The sequence below is a fragment of the Ornithodoros turicata genome, chromosome 3 (assembly GCF_037126465.1).
Source record: "Ornithodoros turicata isolate Travis chromosome 3, ASM3712646v1, whole genome shotgun sequence".
Classification (NCBI taxonomy): domain Eukaryota; kingdom Metazoa; phylum Arthropoda; class Arachnida; order Ixodida; family Argasidae; genus Ornithodoros; species Ornithodoros turicata.
In genome coordinates, this window is record NC_088203.1 from 54,061,240 (window position 1) to 54,077,942 (window position 16,703).

The following is a 16,703-nucleotide window of genomic DNA, read 5'->3' on the forward strand; positions in this document are numbered from 1 at the left end:
GGAAAATTTAGTGAACTCGCGGCAGCAAATAAGGTACCAGCACCGGGATGGTACCTTATCTGTGGCCATCTACAAGCATCATATTGGTACAGGTGACTCTTGGCTCTCTCGTTTTTTCCCCTCTCGATATGAGTTTCCCACCGTTGAAGCGCTTGTGTTAGTCATTCAGCTTCAAAATTTTTCTTTGTTGGTGCAATTATTATTGCCGATTATAGCTCAGCACAATGTGTTGATGCAAATGCATCCTTAGGAACAGGAGACACTCGTCGTAGCCATGCTTTATTGCTCAATACCATGCACCCTGAGCTGCCTTAGACCCTGCTTCTGAACAGCATGTATATTGTGCAATGCATCCTGTTCAGCAATAGTACTGTACCGTACATATTGCTGGCTTTGTCACAGGGGTCCACTCTGTCACACAAACAGCCAGTACAGCTCACCTGTTGAAGCGACCTGTGACTTGTTATGCTTCATCAATAAAGTTCTGTTACTACATGCAGTTTTATTTTGCTCAGGCAATGAACCTGCAGTGGGACCTTCCTGGGATTGATAGCATCAAGCCACATGCCGGTATGATCTTTTCAAGCGGTTTCATGTCACAGAAATAGTGCTGCCTCACGTGTCACTGTCACGTGTGTACAGGCCCACATGAACTCCCACATGAAGGATTGCACTTGCCTTCATCTACACCGATGTCAAACCTGCTACATTCATCAGCATCACGCAATTACACTTGTAAGTTATCCAAACGGTATTTGTCGTTGTATTACATGTGAAAACATATGAGATGGAGAAGCCTCCTGAGAAGACATTCCTTGGTAAAAAGTAAGATGCTGATTTGCCCTGTAACACAGGAACTTCCGAAACTGACACTGGAACGGCTTGTAAACCAGGGTGACGTCTCAGTTTTCTTACTTAGGGTATACTATGTGAGGGGCCATATTTATTGGCATATGGATGCATGGGCTGCTTCACGTGTACGTCGTAAAAGGCTATTCAATGTTCGAAAAATGTTACCGCAGTAAGAGACTATATACAGGACCCAACTGATGCCTATCATCACACAAAATGGGTAGAGGACTAAATTGTTGTATGTTGGTGGTGTATGGTGGTGGTGGCGGAGTCACTGAAAAGGTTAACCACTTGTAGGACTTGAAGCCACATCATCTGGATTACCCATCCATTAAGTCCTTCTTGAGGCTTTGTGAATTTGTCCTTTCTTCTGTGTTCCAGCCTCAGAACTCAAAAAGACTCCTGCTAGCTAAATTGTGCAATGGCTTGAAAGCTTTGAATAAAATGTAACTTTGAGGTATTGTGTTTAATATAATATATACTGCGCTGAACAATTTTGTTTGCAATGAATGCTACCCTCGCTCCCCATTTCAAACAGCTGTCTTTGAGGCATTTGCATGGTACACTAAAAAAATTCGTTTTTTACTGCCCAGGTGACTGCTAACACTATTGACGCCGTGTGCTGCATAAAATCTGTTTTCAGGACACAGTTCTGCAACACAGGGCGCACACATATGCAATGAGCATATATAATGTAAGTTCCAATGTTGCGTTGTTCAGTGATGTGTGCTTGTAATCCACATATGCGGGAGTCATTTATCGTCCGTATGGCAGCTCTTAGATACGAATGTATATATTTTTTTTGTAGAATGTTATAAGGCAGTGTGCAATATTTGCGATGAGCAGATAAGAAAGTGATTGTCTGCCTGTATGCGCAACTGCAGGCTTAACCGTTTTGCCGAACCTCGAGTGTCGCTTTTTGTACGAATTTGTTCTGAAGATTATGCTGGTAGAAGGTTGTTTACCTTCCAGCGACAAAGTGTGGTCTGTTACGCCTATACAGCGTTCTCTGTTGACGTATTCTAGTCGGTGTAATGGTATGCGACCGCGATAAGGGGAAATACAAGCATAAAGATTATACGCATAAAATAGAAGGCAATGGCTTACTTCTAAAAATGCCATCAAGAAGCGATCAAATTATTTACCTTTATTATCGTCAAAAGCGCAAAGTGGAACCCCATGACACATAGAATAAAGGTAAAAAATTTTGTAGTTTTGACGCGTACTATCCGTCTTGTTTTTGAGAGAGAGCAGAGATTTCGCCCGGAAAAATTTCAATTTCTGGCATAGATTCTCGTCGGGAAGATCAGATTCCAGAATAAAATTCTGGGGGGTTCGGTAAATTTCATAGTCCCTTTAGGCAGCTTGGTTTACACGATTTATTCTTTTACGCTTAATTTACGCTAGCAGCGAAGATAGTTACGCAAAATCTTGGAAATTGTGAACTAAAAACTAAGGTTAAATGCTGTGTGGAACCTGAGTGGTAATACACAATTCAGTATTAGGAAAATACAGAGGTGCGCGCCGCATAACATTTCATGGTCTATATGTGGCTCCTCAAGCTCCTCGCTCGATATCTTCGACATAGATACAAAAATATGGTAGAGGTTACACGTCTGATATTTCTAAAAGGGTAGGGTTAAAGAGGGAAGAAAATATTGAGCTGTACAAGGGTCTTAGTACCGTATGTCCACTGCAGAGTTTTCATAGCTATGTTTTTGCTGGACAGTCTAGCAACACTGACCGCATCGTCCTTTCAACTGCCTATCAGCGCGGGTGAACACAGTTGCTGCGTCCCTTCGTTGCTTAGTCCATTGTCATCCTTGTGTTTTGCTACTTCATGCGCCACTGATTTACCATGGTCGCGTCACTGGATCTTAGATATCAGAGCGACAACGCGAAGACTGGGGAGGACAGTAAAGAGTCCCTCGTTGAAAGTGAATGCCGTTCACAAGAGCTCGAGTGTCGGTATTATGCCGTCCTCGTGCTTCTGTCTTTGCTGTTGTTGTTCATAAGTTTTGCAGTAGTCTTTCACCACTGCATGTCTCTAGATAAATTATGCATGCTGTAGCTACATCTTGCAAAAGACAGTCTCTTCGTGCCCTGACGAGAGCCGATTTTAAGCATCTTTTATTGGGTAGCGTCTTTGAGGAGGCAGGAGTTTTTCATGTACAGATATCCTAGTAGCCTTCATAAAGCGTAGTGCTTGAAAGCCACAATGTAACTTCTGAAATACAAGGTAAAATCCTGCGATTTTTGCCATTTCTTAAAGGTTAACAGATTAAGAGTGTACAGGTTGCAGAGCGAATGCAGCGAGTCGCATGGATCGCATCACTACGCACAGGGTTGTAAATAAAACCCAACTTTCACTTTCAGAATTGTCTACACGGCACTTACGTTGGTGTACGGCTCGAGCTGCATGTGTACACATGGTGATTCGATGGAGTCCACTTTCTTGTATAACATGTGGAACGCCAGCGCTGGCGACAGAGTTAAAAATGGTCGTCCTTGTACATCACGTGGAGTGCGAGCTAACAGTTCCAATGCAGCTTCCTGTAATATAAAGCATGATGCATCAGGAACTCCGATGAGGCGCGATGATAGGGCATCTTCGCGTCTATTCAACCTTCATGACATCAACCTTCTACCCACGTGAACTTTCAGGAGACGGAAGTACTACAGAGCGGCAAATGCACAGCTGCCTGTGCCCGCCGAAGAGCGGCCACAGACGACAAGTGTCGATCGGCATTCCCTTTGGACAGCCCGACACTCCACTTTCCAGCACCTCGAACGAAGCGCAGTTATAACGTATAGCTAGTCTTCAGTTGGGGAATGCGTAAGGGAACAAGTCGTTCTCACTTAGCATTTCCATATCAGAGGTGTCAGTACAATCCACCTATTTAACCTCCACTCCATCCCATCCCATAAACAGCCTCGTTACACAATGTGTACAGCGTACTGTTGTATGTTCGCATGCACACATTCACGAAGACATCAAAGCTGTGCAAACAGTGCACACACAGACTGCATTGATGACGGCCGTATACGAGAGTTTGTAGACGACCATTCAGAAAGAGGTGGTAAGCATTCACAATGCCAACAAGCTGATTGGGTGTGGCAGATGTGGCGCTTATCACCTGCAACCTATCTACCGTCGCACGCATGACTTAAAGAGGGACTGGCATAAGGACACGGACGGCTCCTCTCCCGGATTTGCAGGGTGTTTCATGAAAACCAGAAACTGCTGACTTTATCAAGAAGCTTTCCTGTTGGCGTTCACAAGCTGCCGTATTTTCCTTTGTATACGCGCTTGTTTTACATTGCAAAATAAAAGTATACTGCGTTATACAAGGTTTTCATACAGTAGACGTAGAGATCTACCTGTCCTACGCGTTTCTACAGTTGTTCCGCTGTTCAGCTGTTCTTTCTTGTACTTTTTTGTACTTGTACACAAAGACAGCCAATTTGCGTGAATGTAGAGTAACGACTGGAGTAAGAGGTTAATTTTTTACTCGATTTTTTACTCGATACTCAGCTACATTTCGAGTAATTGGTAACGGTTATCAATTACTTTTTACATTCAATATACAGGATGCTTATACACTGATTTAGCTATAAAATTCAAGTGAGGTCAGTTCAAAACGTACCGAAAGCGCACAATGTTCCATTACATGCGCGCACTACATTTTCAGTGCAGTTACCCCAGCCGGTTCCCTCGCGAGCCGCAGCTTGTCTCAACGGGAGCCGGCCGTCAGTTGCTAGGAGAGTGGAATCTCCTCCATCTTCTGCGCAGGGAATGCGGCGTTGCTATTAGCACGGTCCCTTGATACTCTTTCTGGTCAAGTAAACAATAGAGCAGACTTCTTAGGGTCAAAAGGCGCCGCGCGGGGGCGGTCGCATCGCTCGAAAGGAACCGTTCTCCTTTAGCAGACGACGCTCCTGTAATGTCACATGCTTTCAGTCGGGGCCCTGGATATCAATCCGCATGCATCGACAGTCCGCTTTTTGCAATTTGTTCGCTTGACGCGGTACCAGCATGCCCACGACGTGCTGTGCAACTGCTTGTGGACTTTGGAAAACCGACGTGCACCATTAAGGCGTCTCTCTTTCGTTTGCCGTCGGACCCAGTCGAAAGAGAGCGGTGGAAACGAGCCATTCCGCGTGTGGAAACGGAAAGGTTCAAGTTTGACTCGCCAAGCACCAGAGTCTGTGCCCTGCAGTTCGACCCATCAGACATCGTGAGGACTGACAACTTCGTCATCAATCAGGAGGTTGTGTCGTACGACAGGATTGCGCCGAAGCTTCGTGCCGGCGCGGTGCCGCGGTGGAACGCGCAACAAGTCAGCCGACCACGACAGATCTCATCTCGATTAGGACCCATGGTGGCTTGAAGATACCATCACGACAACTAATGAAACTGCTGAAGCTGGCAGAGTCACACTCCAGGGTGAGGTGCATCGCTTACGGGGAAATTATTGAAGCAACCCTCATCAATGAAGAATTGGCGACAGCAACAGTTGGCTGCAAGGAGCACTACGTCCAGAAGACGGCTGAAGTGTTGCACTTTTTTGTACAATGTCGACTACATTTCCTCTCAAGGGAGAAAAATAAGAAGTGGAATTGGGGAGTCAACACGAAGACCTGTCCCTGCTGATTGTGGAAAGAAATGAAACCATCCCGGAGATACAGCGCACGAGCAGTGCATCTGTTTCTTGCACTCCACAAAACGGCCCTGCCCCAATGATGCAGCAAAGGGCTGGCGTCTGCGTTGAGAGACCCGAGAAAGTTAATTAAAATGATACCTCAAACGGGCGTGGCAAATATGGTAACGACAGGCGCAGTGAATAACGTTAAAAGCAAATGAACATAACTAAGACCTTCAAAAGGCCCCACGGGTTCTACAACGGTTCCAACATCCCGACGGTAATTGTTTAGTTTGAACCACGGACTGTTGTTACAGCGCACTGCATGACACTCTTCCACGTCTCAATGAGCTGGCAGGTATCCACGTATTCCCAGACATAGAATGCTTTAACGTAATCTAACGAACGCATTCTATGTGCAAAGTGACACCAATCACTCAGTAAATTAATACACGACCTCTTTCCTCCGTGCGGAGAACGTAAGTAATGTCAGCTGCTTCATATCGCAGCCGCCGCGCTTGACACGGGCTCGGTATTCGCGGTTATAGCGCTCAGTTTAACCAAATCGGACGAAAACTTGTCTGGTGAAGTTCGTACATCCCCCATTTGAGATTCCCCGATAAAAAAGAACCTCCGAAAAAGAACGTAATAAAAAATCCAGAGCAAAAACACCAGCACTGAAGAACAGTGGCGGGCGCGAGGTCTTCCTTCACTATTAGCGCGCCACCATGCGTCGGCGGCGCGCCCTAAGGAGTCTTTCGCCGGAGTTTCTAGACCAGAAAAAGTATCAAGGGACCGTGCTATTAGGGATGGAATCGATATTCTTATCAATGAAATCGATATTTTTTCTAAGTCATGTTATTGATACTTTCAAAGCAGGGTATTTATCGATAAAATATCTGACAAAAATCGAGATTCAAATCTATATAACTATCAATATTATATCGATATCGATGGATCGATACGCATGTCAATCTATTTACCCCCAAAAGAACCTGGTGAGGGCAATACATGGGAGGCGCTGGATGCTGCGAAATAGTTAGCATAATAATCAGGGAATGTTAATCCAGCTCTTTAGTCCTCGTTCAGATTTGCAAATATCAATTGGCTGATCGTTGACGTCCCACATTCGCAACACGTGTTGAATATATATATATATATATATATATATATATGTAGATAGGGGAGAAAAGACACCAGAGACTGAAGTAGGGAGTAGGGGAAGTTATTTATTAAGCTGGCATTTAAACTAAGGGTCTGGGGAAGTCTACGTTTCGGCGGAAGCTCCGCCTTCTTCGGGACTGAGACGAAAATCTATGTACAAGGTCTTTTAAAAGGTTACAAAAGTGTCGTCACAGTTGGTACAATTCCACTGCAAGGCAGTCGTCAGTGAGTCATGTTCTGGAAGATTCCGGAAGGTTCCTGGGTCATCGGCCGGGGAGATTACGTGTCAGAGTCTTGGGTCGCGCTCGTTGAAAACCTGTTGTCCGGGGTGTTCTTAGAGTCATTGTGTCCAACTGTAAAGAAAAGAAGAAAAGAGGCAGCGGGCACTCCGAGGACATACAGAAAAAAAGTTATCCGGATATGCTTCTTACAGTTGATAGCACTCCTTTATCCTCATTTATTAGAGATTGGAATTTGTAGATCAAGTACGATTCGCGTTGCTCTCTGCAGCGATCGGATGTGAAATTTGACTCTAAAATAAAAAGTGCGACGTTATTAATGGAATGACCGGGTCGACTAAAATGGCGAGAAACCGGGAGGCTACCTTTTTTCGAAACATCTGATCGGTGGTTATTGAATCGAATCCTGAATGAATTTTTACTTTGACCTACATATTGCGCGGAGCATGTTGTACATTGAATGATATAAATAATGTTACTGGAGTTACAGTCAAAGTCGCCATTGATTTTAAGGGAGAAGTCGGAGTTTGTACTCTTGACCGCTGCCGTGCTTTGCATTGATTTGCATATTTGGCATCTTTTACCATTGCATGGATGGCATCCCGCCGTAGGTGTTAATGGTTTGGGAACTTTAGAGTTGACTAGTCTATCTTGGAGGTTGCGGGCACGTCTGTAGGTAACTCGTGGCTTCTCGGCAAATATTTGTCGTGTCCGTTCAGATTGCAGAAGGATGCTATGGTGGCGGTGGAGGATACTGTTAATATTACCCTTAGTAGTAGTATATTACCCTTAGTATAGTATCCTCCACCGCCACCATAGCATCCTTCTGCAATCTGAACGGACACGACAAATATTTGCCGAGAAGCCACGAGTTACCTACAGACGTGCCCGCAACCTCCAAGATAGACTAGTCAACTCTAAAGTTCCCAAACCATTAACACCTACGGCGGGATGCCATCCATGCAATGGTAAAAGATGCCAAATATGCAAATCAATGCAAAGCACGGCAGCGGTCAAGAGTACAAACTCCGACTTCTCCCTTAAAATCAATGGCGACTTTGACTGTAACTCCAGTAACATTATTTATATCATTCAATGTACAATATGCTCCGCGCAATATGTAGGTCAAAGTAAAAATTCATTCAGGATTCGATTCAATAACCACCGATCAGATGTTTCGAAAAAAGGTAGCCTCCCGGTTTCTCGCCATTTTAGTCGACCCGGTCATTCCATTAATAACGTCGCACTTTTTATTTTAGAGTCAAATTTCACATCCGATCGCTGCAGAGAGCAACGCGAATCGTACTTGATCTACAAATTCCAATCTCTAATAAATGAGGATAAAGGAGTGCTATCAACTGTAAGAGGCATATCCGGATAACTTTTTTTCTGTATGTCCTCGGAGTGCCCGCTGCCTCTTTTCTTCTTTCTTTACAGTTGGACACAATGACTCTAAGAACACCCCGGACAATAGGTTTTCAACGAGCGCGACCCAAGACTCTGACACGTAATCTCCCCGGCCGATGACCCAGGAACCTTCCGGAATCTTCCAGAACATGACTCACTGACGACTGCCTCGCAGTGGAATTGTACCAACTGTGACGACACTTTTGTAACCTTTTAAAAGACCTTGTACATAGATTTTCGTCTCAGTCCCGAAGAAGGCGGAGCTTCCGCCGAAACGTAGACTTCCCCAGACCCTTAGTTTAAATGCCAGCTTAATAAATAACTTCCCCTACTCCCTACTTCAGTCTCTGGTGTCTTTTCTCCCCTATCTATATTCAACATCCTGGTCGTTCGAACCTAAATTTTGTAGCGTATATATATATATATATATATATATCGCTTCGTATCGCTCGGTATCACTTTTTTCGAGATGAAATCAATTGCAATATAGCATATGCTGAAGGGCACTCCCTAGGAGGGCATTAGCAGACTCCTAAGGCAATCTCTTAAGTTTCAATAATTACTAACTTGACGAACGAACTTAGTTATTAACTTTTTAGGAAGTTGTTCCAATGGGAACATCACATCTCTTCGGTCACCTGATACCAAAGCCGTTTTCAGAACGAAAATCCGTTCGATAGATCGCGCGCAAAAAACTCGTGAAAGAACACCTTTTTTTTTATTTTGTTCATTGCAACCGGCCTCGGTGTCTCAGTCGGTCGGGTGTTCGCTTTCTGATCCCGAGATCGCGGGTTCGAATCCGGCCGAGGACGCCAGCAACTTGGTGGCAGGGTACAAGTTGCTTAGACACGCAGTCTTCCGCGAGGGTCGTTAAATACGGGGTGCCGTGTGATGAGCTTTCATCGCACGTTAAAGAACCCTCAGGTGGGCAAAAGCAATCCACAGACCGACCGCTGTGGTGTCGCTCATGATCTCAGTTGTCTCGCGACGTAAACACCTAATTATTAATCATTATAATTTTGTTCATTGCGCATCTTCGAAGACGCGTCTTTCCTTCACCCCCAGTGTGAGAGTGAAAGAGCACAGTGCCGCCTCATGCGTCATAGATGAGCTTTAACTTGCAAAAACAAAGGTATCTTTCGCAACTGCCCTTATCTTGGTAGTAGCTCATAACGCTAAAAACCTCCAAACGCCCGTATGCACCGAAACAAAGTTGGTGGTTTTGAGCGTTTGGTGGAAATGTGTAGAAAGGGACAAGCTGCTTAAGCACCAAACGTCCACAACGACCGAATGCTCATATGCACCGAAAGGCGGGAGACCAAAACGGACGGTCATAACAAGGAACAAGGTCATAGGATGAGAAAGGTGCAATGAATGGCGACTACCAAGGCCGCTTAATGTGTCAGTTTGGAAGTTTGTGAAGTTTGAATTTGGCTGAATGTGCGTGTGGGTTTGAATGGGGTTATCGTAAGTCAATGGGTGTTTGAACGTGACGAACACATCCGCCGTCACTCTTCTCTTGTGATGCGCATGCAGCATGTTCCTAATCGGTGCACTTACGTCGCGAGACAACTGATCATGAACGATGGCACAGCTCGCGTGGCTCAGTGGTTAGTGTGCTGGTCATGTCACGTTCCCGGTTCATGTACCCGGGTTCGAATCCCGGTGCCGGCTGTGCTGTCTAGGGTTTTTCCTGAGTTTTCCTCAGACGCTTTCAGACGTGTGTCAGCACAGTTCCATTAGAAGTCGGCCCAGAATGTACATCAGGCCGTTAGTCGTGACGTTGCCCACCTTTCTGAGGCCGACAACCTTGAAACCTTTCATCATCACCACTGTGGACTAAATTCGCGTACCTGAGGTAGATTGTGACTGACAAAACGTCTAAGAGAAAATGTGGACGATGGACAGATAATATAATCAACACAGAACGCCGTCCACTCCACTGCGGCTAAAGCTACATATATGCTAAAGCAGACGAGTAAACATAAGAGAAAACGAGTAGTAGAAATAAACTAAATAAATAAACTGAAATAAAATTGAAACGAATACATGTTAGAGAACACACAGCGACTTTGAACTAGCGGTGCAGGAAGGAGGCTTCGCGCTGCACGGCGTCGCAGTCAGGCAATGGCGTCATCGAATGGGTCCGTAGCATTCGCTACAGTTCCACCGTATGTCTGCGTCGTGAAACGTACATCAGAAGTAGTTTTGGCATCTGCTACAACGTGTCTCTTTTTGCATGTTCTTGCCTATTGAGGTGTTTTGGGGGGCCTAAGTACCTGTATGTACCTGTAACGTGGTTTTAGCGCGTAAATTTCCGAGCTCTACCTATAAGAGGAAGTAACGTTGTTTTTGAATGCCTAAAACGGTGGGCAAACAGAAACGAGTTGAAAACCAATCATCCAAAGTACCGAGCCAGTCACCTTCCAGTCCGAAGATTGAAGAACTATTGGAGCGAGAATGTGTGGAGCATGTTGGAGGGAGTTAAAAAAAAAAAAAGGCCCGGAAAAATTGGTCCCTGGTTGCCTGGCGGAAAAAATGGTCCCGCGGGGTTCCGTGCGCCCAAAAATACAGGAGCGTCGTTGTGGACATCTGATGAATCGGATCATAGTCAATCAAGTGCTATCATTCGTCCTTCTAATTTGTTCGAAATTGGAAGGAATCTTAATGGACAACAAATGCTGCACGCCATTTAATGAGGAACATTTGCTGCACCGCTTGAATTGTACAAATTGAGTCTGTTATTTCTGTTCCTCTCGTTATATTGTGCAGTACAGACAACGCGAGAAGATCAGGAAGCAATTCTGCAATGTCTGCTACCTTCTCCTAAAAGTAAGTAATAGCCGTCTTTCTGCTGAACGGAAATTCAAATCGCAGTTCTTTCTTATTCGCACTGATCAGGCCATATCTTCTGTTTTGTCAACCAACTCGTGGAGTAACAAAAGTTAACGATGAAAGATGAAAGTCATTGAAAAGGTTAGCCAGCTGCAGGACTCGAACCCACATCTTCTGCATTGAGGCTTTGTATGTATTTGTGCCTTCTATGTTGTTCCAGCCTCAGATCATCAGTTCTTTCATGACAAAAGTTGTTTGGATTTCTGTAAAACGCTAACAGCTTGGAGTAGTGCCAGTGAGAACTGGAGAATCACAGCAAAAATTTTAAACGATAAACAAGTAAAAACGATAGGCATTGATGCCAACGAACTCATAATGGAATACAGTGGAATGGAAAAAGAGAGGACGTCAAACAAACAGACCCCAAACAGTTTTAAACGTACGCATACAAGAAAGCCTCCAGAAGATATATCAGAATCCTTGCATTTGCGTCAGGATTCTATTTTCTGACCATACCACACACACACACACATAGAGATACGATGATACGATGTCGCTGATGCTGAAAGAAGCTTCAGCACAATGAAACTGATCGATCAAGAATATCCTGCGCTCCACCATAAGGGATGTCAGTTTGTATAGTCAACCGAAAACAGGATTATCATATATCTAGACTCTGACGCATTGATTAACCAACTTGCGAAGAACAAAGCTCGAAAGAAGGGTTTTGCCTAAATGTTCACAGTAGGCCTATCTATGTACGCATAAAATGGACCATACATACAGGGTGCCCCAGCTAAGTGTATACAGTTTTTTTAAAAATATATCTATCACTTTTTCCGAGATGAAATCAATTGCAATATAGCATATGCTGAAGGGCACTCCCTAGGAGGGCATTAGCAGACTCTTATTGTCTTAGCAGCAATGTCTTAATTAACTTTCAATAATCAACTTTTTAATTATAAAAGCTACGAAGTTGCTCTAATGAGAATATCTGATCTCTTCGGTCACCAGATACCAAAGCCGTTTTCAGAACAAAAATCCGTTCGATATGATCGTCCGCAAAAAATTCGTGAAGGAACACAGTTTTTTTCTTTATTTTATTCATCGCGCATCTCTAGAGAAGCGTCTTTCCTTCGCCCCCAATACGAGAGGATGAAAGAGCACACTATCGCCTCTTGCGTCCTGGAAAAAGATTAAAGGAAACAGAAAATGCAGCCCAAGATAAGGGCAGTTGCGATAGAGTCACCCGATGGATTTGTGTTCGTTTTGTTTCTACAAGTTAAAGCTAATCTTCGACACATGAGGCGGCACTGTGCTCTTTCACTCTCTCACACTGAAAGCCGCTTCTTCGAAGATGCGGAATGAACAAAATAAAGGAAAAAATTGTGTTCCTTCACGAACTTTTTGCGAACGATCTATGGAACGGATTTTTGTTCTGAAAACGGCTTTGGTATCTAGTGACCGAAGAGATCAGATACTCTCATTGGAACAACATCTAAAAAAAGTAATTAAAAAGTTCATTATTGAAAGTTAATTAAGACATTGTCTTAGGAGTCTGCTAATGCCCTCCTAGGGAGTGCCCTTCAGCATATGCTATATTGCAATTGATTTCATATCGGAAAAAGTGATAGCCATATTTTTTTTTAAAAATCTGTATATACTTATCTGGGACACCCTGTATATATCGTATTCCAGCTTCTGCATTGTAAGTGAGCCCAGACATACACTCTCACTGTCGTCCCTTTTAACGTGACCAGTAATTCAAAAGTGACATATCAATTTCCTTAAGGTGACACCCAGTTTATAAATTATACGCAGGTAACTAACTTCAAAATCAAAGGGACGGCTTGGTCAGGGGCTCAGTGTTGCCGGCGTGCTACACCTCTACAACGGAAGCTCGTGTCGCACGTGATCCACACCACCCTTTCCCCCTTCGTCTTCTTGTCAAGGCACGCATTTGTCGTTATGTGAAGCCGTGTGGTGCGCATCTTCATGAACAGTATTTGAAAAATTGTCGGTAAGTTGCCTGTTTCGCGCATGAATTGACAAAAGAGATTTTACCTAGCAGTTTATCCTCTGTTCCAGCCATAGATTGAGAAGTTGCCCGTCAAAAAGAACTCGTTACAAGTTACCGTGTGCAAAATGTAACTAAGTTAATAACGAAGTTCTTCAGCATGAAATGTAACTCGCAGTTACTGAGTTACTTAAAAAAAAATAACGAGTTACCTCACAAAATAGCATTACGCAGGTGCACCGCGCGTGAGCAGTTGAGTTAGACCTTGAGTTGCCCGCGGAGGAGTACAACACGCTTCTTAGATCGTTGTCCAAGAATAGACCTCTCCCTGTTTGTAAACAAATGACGTGATAGGGTTCGACAGCGCCAAAATTTGGTAGAATTGAACTACGCTCGAAGCTAGAGGTGAACAAGGTCGCGCCCGAAAGCCACGGTCTTGAGGGGGTTACGACATGGTCCCTTAACGGGACGCGACCCTTGGTCCTACTTTTCTTTCAATTGCTTTCAATGGGAGACAGCGCACAAGTGCCCGTTCGTGGAACCCAGTCCTCCTTCCGATTTGTTTCGGTTTCAGTCTATCAATGTCATGATGACGTTTCTTTGGTCTATACGTCTATACGAACGATTAGCACCTTACCCCTTTGGGCGCACAATGGTTCAGCTTCATTTCAATGGCAGCGGTTCTTACTTCCTGAATAAAATACCGTCATTGATTGAAGATCACGTTTTATGGTGAAAAAAATGTCATGAAGGAACCGGAGAGAAAGCAAGAAAATATTTGTTCGTGAGTGAAAAGCGAGTTAAAAGTAACTTGGAACTTAACCTAAGTTACTTTGGCAAAGTTACTTGAAAAAAAGCGAGTTCCTCTGGAAGTTACCACGTCGCAAAAGTACCGAGTTAAGTTACAAGTTACCAAAAAAGGAACTTAGTTACAGTAACGAGTTACTTGTAACGAGTTACCTTGAACTCTGGTTTTAGCAATTACAGCACCGCGCTCACAGCTATCAGGTGAGCATTACTCGTTAAGCGTTGATAAGAAAGACATCGCCACATGTCTGCTTCAGGCGTCCACGCCATGCCGGTGACAAACAAAGACAATCACGGCATTCACCGTGGCATGTGCAGTGTTTATGGGCGTTGATGAAGCCGGCAACGCCAAAAGGACATTGTGTTGCTAGTGATACAATGAGTTTTGACTATATCACCCTCTAAATGTAGGAGCTCGCAAAAGGTCTGTGGCTGTGATTGTAATCCATTTCAGTTCATACATCCAAGTTTGGTGTAGTTTTCACAATTTTGTGATATGTGTATCACTTCATAATGTATTCTTGAATCAACTTAATTGTGCCCTTTCTTACGAGGGCGCTAATGCTGACAGCACTGTGTGTAGCGGAATTCTTCACAAAAATGCCCTCGCAGAACAAGTGACCACAGACCAGGAAAGTCTCCTTTTGGTAAGCTCCCCACGTTTATATGGGCTGATGGATACGCGTGTGTTTGTGCTCACTATTTTTGTATGAAAATTTTTCAAAATTAGAAGATTTGTGTGAGAGTGCCATTGGTCGGGCGCATCACTTAAAAACATGCGCAGCGACATTCTTCTTTTTTTAGAGGCGAAGAATGTTATCGACGCCCACTTCTGTTCGCCATGGTTAACATATTCTATCACACTCGCGAAAGAATCATTAAGATAAATGATTTTACTGCTTATTGTTTTAATACTTATTATTTATGGAGGATTGTAGTAGAGTGCGGGACAGTTTTGTCATTGCAGGAGATTAACAGTTGGTTACAAAAAGGTCTGCCGTGCAGCCCGAACAGGCCTCCAGAAGTACTCGATTTGTTTTGGCATTATTTGCGTGCTTCCGAAGCCTATCGTTATAGCAACTCAGGCCAATGTAGGAATCCCCAGACCGAAATGGTATACGGTACACGCACGACTTTTTGCAGTCTACGGATGTGCTGCACAGTTGACTTTGACCAGTTTCATTGCGTGAAGGTGGACAGCTTGTTTCAGGTGTGTATACAGGGTGTCCCAGAAAACGTGTCATTGAATTGTAATAGAAAAACTACACCTAGAGTCATGCGGTCAACGGCATTTGTTCTTACTGGGTTTTTACCACCTCCTCGTGTGAATGTCGTGTAACGCAAGTTTAATTATGTAAATTTTTGAGAGTCGGAAATTTGCCTAGCAAAGGTCACTTTTTTACCCCACCAATGTGAAGAGCGTGTCCAATTTAGTCAAATTAATGATAATTGACAGGGACATTCAGAAGCTATCCCATCGGAAAAAATAGCCGAACATCATGCTCTACGGAGGTCGCACAGAATAGCGCACGATGAATTTTTCAGCGCAATCTTTGTCAGTCCGATGAAAGGAGGTTGGAAACCCAGCCCTCTCCGACATCGCACAAAGAGATAAAACATGCACGGCTTATCACTTCCGACTTTCGCTGGGATAATGCTTTCCCTCTCCCAATTTTAGGAACTGTTACTTTTTCTACTAGCACTCTGTGGGCTGGCTTCGGAACCTCCTTTTGTCGCACTAAGAGCGATTGCGCTCAAAAAGTAATCGCGCGCTATGGTCCGGAGCTCCGAAAAGCATGATATTCGGCTATTTTTTTCGATGGGATAGCTCGTTAATATCACTAAATTATCATGAATTTGAGTGAATTCGGCACGCTGCTCATATTGGTGGGGTAAAAAAGTAACCTTTACTTGGCAAATTTCAGAGTTCAGTTCGCAAATATTTACATAATTAAACTTGACATGACTTGACTTGAGTACATGACATTCACATTAGGAGGTAGCAAAAACCTCATAAGAACAAATGCTGTTGACGGCATGATTCTAGGTGGCGTAGTTTTTTATAATTCAATGACACGTTTTCTGGGAAACTCTGTATATTGCATCCGACTGGAAGCCAGCTTCATTGAGGCGGCTGTTGTGTCATTGTGTGCGGACGAAATTGATTATACGTGAGTTTACGCCTTTGGGATGACAACACCTTAACACTAGCAGTTTCGGATCAGTACGGTCATACTGCCAGCACAAAGTAGGACTAAGGATGAAGGCTATGTCTAGGAAACCTAGGCGACCGCTATAAGGGACTTCTGAAGTAAAGGCCAGTTCAGGACAAGTCCCTTGAGAACAAGCCATGAGTGGGAGGCTAAATTAATTATATCATAACGATTCGTCGTCCTTTGCAGTTTTGCCACGACATGATTTGGAATAGGAGGATAGTGATCGGTCGAGTGCGGAAAATTGTGGTTCAAGCTCTGTAATATCCATTTCACGAAACAAACACGTCAGCCCTGTTTCTCCTTAACATTTTGAAATGCATTAAAAAGAAACATAATCTTGGGAAGAAACTAAACAGACAGCCGTTTAGTGTTGCGCTTGTACAAAGATATCGGTTTTATTCTAAGCACTTGTCGAAGACACGAAATACTAAATATCGTTACTATGAAGCACAATTGTCGTCCTGCGCAAGTGTAAAGAATAAATGGAGAGTTGTGAACAAATTTTTCAACAGGGACATCGTTA

General features: G+C 43.9%; 1 protein-coding gene across 1 annotated transcript in view; it reads right to left on the reverse strand.

Annotated features, from left to right (window-relative positions):
- LOC135388476 (uncharacterized) overlaps positions 1–16,703 on the reverse strand; it is a 120,715-nt gene that overhangs the window by 13,796 nt on the left and 90,216 nt on the right. Inside the window, exon 12 of the mRNA XM_064618057.1 lies at positions 3,250–3,405. Within this exon, the coding sequence (XP_064474127.1) occupies positions 3,368–3,405 (38 nt within the window). The 3' untranslated portion in view covers positions 3,250–3,367. The remainder of the gene's footprint in view (positions 1–3,249; positions 3,406–16,703) is intronic.